Source organism: Ictalurus punctatus, chromosome 9, assembly GCF_001660625.3.
Source record: "Ictalurus punctatus breed USDA103 chromosome 9, Coco_2.0, whole genome shotgun sequence".
In the NCBI taxonomy this organism is placed as follows: Eukaryota; Metazoa; Chordata; class Actinopteri; order Siluriformes; family Ictaluridae; genus Ictalurus; species Ictalurus punctatus.
In genome coordinates this window covers 26,985,001-26,995,000 of record NC_030424.2, presented here as the reverse complement: position 1 = coordinate 26,995,000, position 10,000 = coordinate 26,985,001, and the positions used below count along the sequence as shown (strand labels likewise).

Below are 10,000 nucleotides of genomic sequence, written 5' to 3'. Positions count from 1 at the left end.
AACCATGACACTTTAAACGACTAGAGACACACAATAATAATAATAATAATAATAATAATTCATTTTATTTATACAGTCCTGAAGGTTTTATAGTGTCCATGTCTTGATGCAGGTCTTTAACACATCTTTTAAATAAATAAATAAACAAACAAATAAACAAACCGGTTGATGAATTATACTGTTGAATTCTCATTGTCTTCTGATTGGTCAGAAGGTGTCGAGTAATTTTCTATAACGGCAGCTCTGACAGATGCCGGGTTTATACGAACGCGCCCGTTCTGATATGTCCTTGTTTCTATAGTAACAGTGCACATAAACGGGTTATAAAGCGTGTTGATGTGACGATATGATCGATATGAAATGTATTTTCTGCAAGGAGAATTGAATGAACATTTATGGAAGGAGACTGCAGTGTCAGTGCTTTGAGAGAACAGCTGTAACTTAAAAGCTTTAAGTTAATAATAATAATAATAATAATAATTGTTGGCAAATACACAGTTCAGCCATAACATTAAAACCGCCTGCCTAATATTGTGTAGGTCGTCCTTGTGTTAGTAAAACAGCTCTGATTCGTCGAGGCATGGACTCCACATGACCTCTGAAGGTGTGCTGTGGTTCTGGCACCAAGACGTCATCGGCAGATCCTTGAAGTCCTGTAAGTTGCGACGGGGGGCCTCCGTGGATCGGACTTGTCTGTCCAGGACGTCCTACAGACGCTCGATCGGATCGAGATCTGTGGAATTCGGAGACCGAGTCGACACCTTGAACTCTTTGTCGTGTTCCTCAATCCGTTCCCGACCTGTTTTTGCAGCGTGTCCGGGCGCATTATCCTGCCGAGAGTTCCACTCTCCGACCCAGTCGTCCAACCATCACGATCCGGCCCTCGTCAAAGTCGTTCCACGTCGATCCTTCCTGTTTCTGACACCTCGACTTCGAGAACTGACCGTTCACCCGCTGATCAACATCTCCCACCGCGCGAGATAACGAATACTATGCACTTCACCCGTCAGTGGTTTGACGTTCTTGCTGATGGGTGTCGGTGTCGTGTAAGGGGAAGAAAACACTCCTCGACGTGCTGTTGTAGAAAAAGAATCCATTTGAGGCAGGACGGTTAGCAGTCAGCTCGCTTCGTTACAGGCTGCATCGCATCACGTCGCCCTGTGGTTGATCTTCGTGCAATTAACGGCACGTCTCAAATGTTTTATTTTAGACTTCAAGTATCGAGAATATGGGTTTCTGTTCTTTTCTTAACAGAGTGAAAAATGTGGAAATTCTCCTTCTTCTCCTCATATCTAGTCTGTAGAGTAAAGAACATTCCGAGCGAATGTGTGTGTGTGTGTGTGTGTGTGTGTTGCAGGTTGCTGGGGTTGTGTGGCGTTAAAAGGCTACGTGCATGGACGTGTTCAGGACCTGCCCTCGGTGAGTTTAATGCTCGACTGCCTTTACATTACAGGTCTATAATCTCCTCGTGCCTTGGGGAACCGTGCGAGACCGTGAGCTCAGGTGCATCAGGAAGCACTTCCTCTTTTCCCCTGACTTTCTCACCTGACATTCTCTCAGTCTTTCTTCTATCCCTCCATTCCGTCGTGCTTCCACAGTCGCGCTCCGTCACTTCCTGTCTCCTTATTTTATTCTCATGCCTCATCACATCTCGGAGAAGTCCCTCCTTCTCTTCTCTCTTCTCTCCTTCTCCTGTCTCAGGAGAAGTAAACGTGAATAAGGGGTTAATGAACACGTTGTTTCCCCACACAGAGTGTAAGTACACGGGATATTTGAGTGAGTAAATGAGTGTAATGTTCCCCGAGTGTTTCCCTCACCCCGTTTCATCACTCCATCCGTCGACGATGCCTGTCTTCCTGTCTTCGCTTAGGTTCTCTCGAAAAATCTCTCTCTCGTGTTCTTTCTCCTTATATCAGTCTGTCTCGACGTTACCAAACCTCTCCCTCACTTTCTTCCTTTTGTCTCTTCCCCCTCCCCTGTCTTTCTCCTTCCCTTTCTCCTTCCCTTCAGTCTCTCAATGCTTCGTCAGTATTTATCACTTTCTTTCTTTTCAGCAGTCTGTCTCTCTTTTTTTTTTTACTCCGCCCCTTAATTATTCCTGTCTAAATATCTTGCCTTTTCCTTTCTTTTTTCTCTTTTCTCACACTGCTTCTCTCTCTCTCTCTCTCTCTCTGACTCTCTCTCCTTTCTTCAGTCCATCTCATTTCATCACACCGTCCCTCGGTGTCCCTCTCTTTCTTTTCCTTACGCTCGCTCTTGACGATCCCCCGTCCTCCCCTCCTGCTTCATCTCTCCTTTCATCTCGCCGCTCTCTCAAAATTCTCCTTGCTTTCTTTCTCCTTTTATCAGTCTTCTTAAAATTCCCTACATCTCTCTCTCTCTCTCTTCCTCTGTTTACTCTCTCGTTTTCTTACACCCTCGGTAGTCTGTTGCTCATTATATCACACCGTCCCTTGATGTTCCTTCAATCTGTCACTCTTGGTTTATTCCTCCTTTCCTGAGATTCTTTCATTGTAGCCATCTCTAGCACGTTCTATTCTTTCGTTCTTGCTCTTCTTTCCCCCTTTATTCGACCGGTCTTATTTTAATCGCACCATCCCTCAACATTCCCTCAGTCTCTCCCTGTCAAAATTCAACCTTTCCTTAGATTTTGGTACTTTTTTTTTTTTTTTTTTTTTTTTTTTTTTTAAATCTCTGGGTCTTTCCCTTGCTTTTTCTCCTTTTTCTCCCATCTGTCTCTCTCCTCAGCTCGCGTTCTGGTTCCCTGTGTCTTTTTATCACCTTGGCTCTTGATGGTTTTCTGTCTTTCAACTTTTGTGTTTGTTTCTCGTTTTATCGCACTGTCTCGACGCTCCATCTCTCCGTCCCTCTTGTTCTAAAGGTTGTAATGTGGGTGGACGGGAGAACACACACACACACACACACACACACACACACAGAGCTGATTAGTCCCATATTGCACTTTATTTTTGTTCCAGAACCCGGTGCAGCTCCTGGAACCGTTCACCGTGATTGAAAGCTTATTGCTTTTCTCCTTCACATTATTTTTATTTATATCTATGTTTACATGAGTGGGATTCGGGCACAGTCTGCAATGTCACCATGGGTAGTGCACAAAGAGAAAATACTGATCTCTTTGAGTAGAAAAACAACAACAGAAAAAAAACAGTGGACGATGAAGTTGTGGCGTATTTATACTGTACAGTAATATGAGACGGTTCTGATACTGACACGGGAAAACGTCGGCATGTAGGAAACAATAAAATAGACTTTAAAAGAGACCGAGCAATACAAAAATAAGTCTATGAGAGGACGTGTTCGAGGCACTGTCTCTCTGTCATGAGGCGGGACCGGGCAGGTGATGTGTCGTGAGGTCACGTGATCACGTGAGCGGAGCCGTCAGTGGTCCAGGATGCGCAGGTTACCGGAGACTATTTTATTCTCCAGCATGGTACCGGCTGGGATATCGATCCTGTCCCCGTGATTGGCTATGATGATCACCGTTCCCTGTAGGACAAAGAAGGGTCAAAGGTCAGAAACGATACGTCGACGACGGTCACAGAGTTCCAGAGAAGGTTAATAATTCAGCGCTGCCGGATGCGACCCTTCATTATGCATGGCTTTGTTCGCTTCAGGACGGGGCTACTTATAATTAATGATCGGATGAAGACGACGACAGACGACGACAGATCGTCGACAGAACGTTTTTAAAAACCTGGCAAGTCTCAGTATGGTATGTATTCCATCTAACGTGTGCTTCTTTAGTTCTTCACTGACGCTACAAGGTTAATGCACAAAATATCCTATTACTGCGATGATCTTTACACTCGCACGGCCAGTCCCTTATCCACGGTGACTAATGAGCATAGACTTGGTACTACATGACCTCACACACAAGGCACAGTTTACAGAAGAAACGGGGAGAAACAGCGTGTGAGTGAATTTTAAAAAAACGCCTGCTTTTTTCTTTCTTTTTTTGTTGTGAGAAGATTTGTCCCCAAGCAAATGGTCAGTAATATGTACCAAATTGAAATGATCATATTACTAAATGAACGAGGCGAGTGAGTCACGGCGGATACACACCGTGACTACCGGCGCGTTCCTTTTAACGCTGCTGCTCTTTCACGTGTTTGAAGCGAGAATCGGGTGAGGTAGCCTTCCGTTCTTCGTTAAAACAAAGAAGCGATGGTCAGACGTGAAGGACACGACACGTCACGGGTTTACACGTGTCCTGCTCGAACGGCGAGGGATCGGGTTATAACTAGGGTATGATGCGTGCTCTTCTCCTCGTACTCTTCTGTCCTTTACCTTCAGAGAAACGTTTTTCCCAAACGTCACGTCTCCGGATACGGTCAGGTGATCCAGCTCCAGCATGTCGGGAATACTCTCGAAGCGTGTCAGATATTCCTGAACCTGCACATTAGGTGAGAGAGACCAAGACAGAGATGGAGAGAGGTGTTCAGTTTGGTTATAAAAGTGTACATGGACGATGAGTGCTGCGTGAGCGATTAGTTGATTAATGGTCTTGAAAAGCTTGGACGCAGAGATTTAAACCGAGATGAAGAGATGTCGTGCCGCTTTTAGATATACCCGAGCTCAGTGAATTCCCCCGACTGTGACAAAAAGGTGCGAAATCATCATCCGAGCAGTGAATGTATGCTGTATAATAACGCAGCCCTGTCCTGACCTGTAGCTCCTGTAGCTCGGTCCCTGTAGACCAGAAACGCAGCACACTTTAGCTTTAATGAGCCTCTGACCTACATACTGCTGCGAACCAGCAAATACAACACCCAAAGACTAGAGAGAGACCATGCAGATCATTTTAACTGTTAATCAGCTTGCAGATTTCCATCCATCTTCCATACCGCTTATACTGCACAGGGTTGCTGGAAAGCCTGGAGCCTACCCCAGGGAACAACATGGGACACCCTGGACACGGTGCTAACCCAATCGCACACACCGTCACACGACGGATAATTTAGGGATGCCAATCAGCCTACAGCGCATGGCTTTGGACTGGGGGAGGAAACCGGAGTAGCTGGAGGAATATCCTGTGTCCCTTCTAATTCTCCCCCCAAAAAACCAGACTTTTCACCCCAGAACGTTAGCTTTAATGTTGGACAGTGGCGACGGCGAGTGTTACCTTGGTGAAGGAGCTGCCCAGTTTGACGTGCGGTGTTGTGGGGAACTCTCTCTTCTCACTCATGGTGAGAGATCCCGCCTCCAGGCTGTACAGGTTGGACATGACCAGTAGGAGGTCGGAGGTGGTTTTGACCGGCAGGAAGCGGCTACGAGGAACATTGATGCCCAGAGCGTTTTCGAAGCACTTGATGGCGGCGCCCACGGCCGTCTCCAGCTGGATCACGTTCAGGCCGCCGTTCAGAGTCTGGGGAAAGAGAACAGGGAAAAAATACATAATAATAATAATAATAATAATAATAATAATAATAATACGCTGATTATTTATACAGTCAGGGTTTTTTTTGTGTGTTACCTTCGGATTCACGATGATTTCCATGTCCATGGCGTTCTGCTGCTGCAGTCTCTTGATGGCGGCCAGCGAGATCCACAGGTTGTTCGTGTTGAAGATCTTGAACTTGGAGACGGATTTGAACTCGTCGACGTGGGCTTTGGGAACCTGCGCGATCTCGAGTAACCTCAGTTTCCCCTCGTACTGAATCAGAGTTCCTCCCTGGAGAAGGTGGAGAACATCAGTGTGAATGATGACCTGTGATCAGCTCGGCAGTCCCAGCGCATGAGGTGGCACAGTTTTAATGTTCTCACTTCTCTAATACAGATGAAATATAAGAGTACACTAAACCACAGGTAACTATAGAAGGTTAAAGTATCGTTTCAACAAACTTAAGAATCTTGATTCTGATTGGTCAGAAGGTTTCGATTAATTACAGTGTATAGCAGTAACATTTAAATAACGATACGTGTCTGTGTGGCGTTTTTGTTTTTTTTTTCTCTGACCTTGACGTCGGCTCTGGTCTTGTCCGTGACCTCCATGATGAACTCGCAGCGTTTGCCGTTGGGTTGGCTGACCAGGTGGTTGAGGATGTGCAGGTCGACGGTGGCACCCAGGTTGTCGATGTTGGACACGAAGATGTACTCCTTCCCCTCGGCGATGAGCTGCTCCAGCAGGCCCGAGTTATAGAAGCTGGCGTAGATGTCTCCGTGTCCGGGCGGGTACCATCCCTCAGCGCATTCTCCGACCATGCCCACGTCCGTCGCCACGGGCAGCAGAGACTCTTTATTCACCCTGGGATACCTACAGAGTGACGGAGAAACACAAGTGACGGGTGAGGAATTTGCTTGCCCAGTGGACAACCTAACACAAACAATGAGGGTCTCTGTTCCGGTAGACGAGTGTAGAAAGACGTCAACACGCTGAAGAGCGCGTTAAATATTAACATAACCCACAAAGCCGATCCGCTTCATCGCTCTTTAACGAGTTACTGGCTTGCTATTTTACACTGCGTGACCACACCCGTTCCTGACACCATGCACTTGAGCTGTTGTCATGGCGACAAAGCGACAGCCTCTGACGTCACAGGTTCTTGGGTCAAGATCATGAGATGGTGTGTGTGTGTGTACCTGCTCTGGTTGAAGGTGTGTATCTTGACCCGGTGGTGTGTGTATTTCTGCAGGATCTTCCTGGTGTCCTCGTCGGTGTTGAACGAGTTCATGAGGACCAGCGGGACGTCCGTGTTGTACGTCTTATTCAGGTGCTAGAGGAGAAATATTAAAACCCGAAGAATATCAGAACAGTGTCAGGAGGATCATCTGATCATGAGAACAACCTGTGAGGGAGGGAGAGAGAGAGCTGAGTGTGAGGAGGGGGGGAGAGAGAGAGGGAGGGTGGGAGGGAGAGCTGAGTGTGAGGAGGGGGGGAGAGAGAGAGGGAGGGAGGGAGGGAGAGCTGAGTGTGAGGAGGGGGGGAGAGAGAGAGGGAGGGAGGGAGGGAGAGCTGAGTGTGAGGAGGGGGGAGAGAGAGAGAGGGAGGGAGGGGGGAGAGAGGGAGGGAGAGCTGAGTGTGAGGAGGGGGGGTGAGAGGGAGAGAGGGAGGGAGAGAGGGAGGGAGGGAGAGAGGGAGGGAGAGAGGGAGGGAGGGAGGGAGGGGGGGAGAGAGAGGGAGGGAGGGGGGGAGAGAGGGGGAGGGAGGGGGGGAGAGAGGGGGAGGGAGGGGGGGAGAGAGGGGGAGAGAGCTGAGTGTGAGAAGGGGGGGTGAGCTGAGTGTGAGGAGGGGGGGTGAGAGAGAGAGCGCTGGGAGTGGGGGGCGAGAGAGAGATCTGAGCTGTGAGACAGAGCTGAATGTTTCAGGTGTATAGCTTTACCTTAGAGGTGAATATCTTCCTCTTTATACACCTCACTGACAGTCTCTTTCCTCTATACCTCTCTCTCTCTCTCTCTCTCTCGCTCCTCTGCCCTTTCTGTCCCTCTCTCTCTACACTGCTCATTCTGCCTCTCTCTCTCTCTCTCTCTCTCTCTCTCTCTCTCTACACTGCTCATTCTGCCCCTCTCTCTCTCTACACTGCTCATTCTGCCCCTCTCTCTCTCTCTCTACACTGCTCATTCTGCCCCTCTCTCTCTCTCTCTCTCGCTCTCTCTCTCTCTACACTGCTCATTCTGCCCCTCTCTCTCTCTCTCTACACTGCTCATTCTGTCACCCCCCCCCATTGGCCGTGCTTACTAAGAAATATTCTGTGTTTCTCTAAGTGCCGGTTGATGTTTCTCCCCGAGTGCAGTACAATGTGCCGGCGCTGTATTTCACTCTGCTCCCGCGGGGGAACGAGCAGAACCACAGAGAGCAGATCTGAAACATGTGCTAGTCATTTAAACGCTCCGGCTTGTGGACGCAGCTCTCTGTTTACTCCCTACGTCTCGGTATGTGGATCCGTCACTGATGCAGAGTTTCAGACTCCCGCAGTGTGGAAGAACAGATTATTTTTACTGAGTTCCACACACACACACACACACACACACACACACTCTCATGAGCAAGCCTGATTTTGTCGCCAGACATTGTTTTACAGCAAAGCTGCACTGAAAGCACTTTCTCATTCCTAACACACAAAGTGCTGAGACTGGGGTGACCAACATGTGTGTGTGTGTGTGTGTGTGTGTGTGTGTGTGTGTGTGGAGCAATTTCAACTTAAACTGACCATTCAGCAAAATGTTAATGTACAAAATGTTCCCCAGCCCCAACTCTAAAGGCAGTCAATACTCCAAGACATGTCTAGTGTACAAGGTCTGCACCCAAATAAACTGGTTCACGAGCACGCTCGCCCATCGTTTTGTGGATTTTATCGGGTCTACATCAGCCAATCAGGAAGCGAGACGACTTTTTGCTCCAGTGACTCTGACATCATTAGGCTACTTTTATCTTTATTACTTTTATCTTTATTACTTTTATCTTTATTTTACTTTCATCACAGTGTTGGGCTACTTTCAATTGCTGCAGCGTGCGAGTGTGTGTGTGTGTGTGTGCGGTGATTTAGAGTTATGTGCTACGCTCAAGGACAGCAGCACCGCTCAGGAACTTTACAAAAGCGCAGCTCTGCAGTTCTCTACTACACAAGGTCAATTTCCAGACACGAGTCCGCTTTAGAAATTTATTGCCTTTTTATTCGCTCGGGTGTTTCATCTCTCATGGGAGTGTGTGTGCGTATTAGTAGTTATTATTATATCCCCGTGAATGCACGACGCAAACACGGATCTGGCCGTGAAGCAGAATACGAAGCGAACTGTCTGAGCACGTAGCGTGATGTAGGCTCGTGATGATGTCAGGATGGCGTCAGCTGATCCACAGCGCACTAACCAGTCTGTACAGGATCGGCGCAGAGTTCTGCGGGATCGTTGCGGCCCAAGATGGTACAATCTGCGGTAATTTCTGCGATCGCAAAAAAAAAAAAGTTTCCTGGGAGCGAGTGTTTGGAACAATAGGAAAAGGACTAGGTGGGGCCAGTATGTATGTGTTCGGGGTGAAGGAAGAACGATCACGCCTTGCAAACTTGTTCAACTGGACACTGTAACCAGGCTCGGGGAGTAACGGAGTACATGCAATGACGTCACGTAATCAGGATCCAAAAAAAACTAATCGGGCAGAGAAGTACCGGCGAAAACAGACTCCGTTACGGGAACGGATTGTTTCGGGACTGTGAGAAAACGGGGCTATAGTCAAAAGCATAACAAAAAAAAAAAGCTCGCGACTACGTGATCACAGAGGGCTCTAGAGAAAACCCCGTTAGCACAAGCGGTGTCTCGTGCATGTGAACTACACGACCAGACCGAACGGAAGGAGACCGAAATAAATAAATAAATAAATAAAGATTACATGTAAAGAGCTGAGAGAGCTGAATGTACCTCTCGGATATAACGAAGAACAACTGACTAGTTGTGCGCAAGACGTTTGACGACGTCACAGCGTGCGCTTGTGTAGTCGAGATGCTGCTCGTCCGACCCATTTTGGATGCTCAGGGTCAAAAACGGGATCGAATCAGAAGTACGCAATTCAACCCCGGAAAACTTGATCGGGATCAGCACAGAGGAGGAGGAGGAGGAGGCCAAACTCCACTCGATGGCCAAGTGATCCGGACATGCTTACGATCAGTGACACGGGCTCAGATTCTGTGGAAAGAACAATTCTTTGTGACTGTATAAAGTTCTCAGGTTGGTAAAGACGTCCCGTTCCCACTTTAAGGGAACTGGGATGCAAATGCCGACGCTGTAAAAGGAGGCCAGACGTGTACACACACACACACACACACACACACACACACACACACACACGACAGGATGACTAGAAGTAAGTGTTTAAAAAAAAATTCTTATGTGGCTCTTAAAAATCATTTGGCAGCTGTTTTAAAATAAATAAATAAATAAATAAAGTTTGTTTTGTTTTTGTTTTTTTGTCTGGAGCCCTGCTTTTGACACACACATTATAGACAGCTGCAGGATTATAGTTCTGGTTCTCTCTTTCCAGTTGTGACTCACA

The 10,000-nt window shown here is 47.5% G+C and overlaps 1 protein-coding gene across 3 annotated transcripts in view; it reads right to left on the bottom strand.

The window, feature by feature from the left end:
- Window positions 1-2,942: 2,942 nt before the first annotated feature.
- Window positions 2,943-10,000, bottom strand: part of ugp2b (UDP-glucose pyrophosphorylase 2b) — a 28,392-nt gene continuing 21,334 nt past the window's right edge. For all 3 annotated transcript variants that reach the window (XM_017475793.3, XM_017475794.3, XM_017475792.3), the window contains exons 5-10: window positions 6,601-6,734; window positions 5,977-6,274; window positions 5,495-5,692; window positions 5,144-5,386; window positions 4,309-4,413; window positions 2,943-3,507 (exon numbers count right to left, since the gene is read on the bottom strand). In XM_017475793.3, the coding sequence (XP_017331282.1) occupies window positions 3,400-3,507; window positions 4,309-4,413; window positions 5,144-5,386; window positions 5,495-5,692; window positions 5,977-6,274; window positions 6,601-6,734 (1,086 nt within the window). In that variant the 3' untranslated portion in view covers window positions 2,943-3,399. The remainder of the gene's footprint in view (window positions 3,508-4,308; window positions 4,414-5,143; window positions 5,387-5,494; window positions 5,693-5,976; window positions 6,275-6,600; window positions 6,735-10,000) is intronic.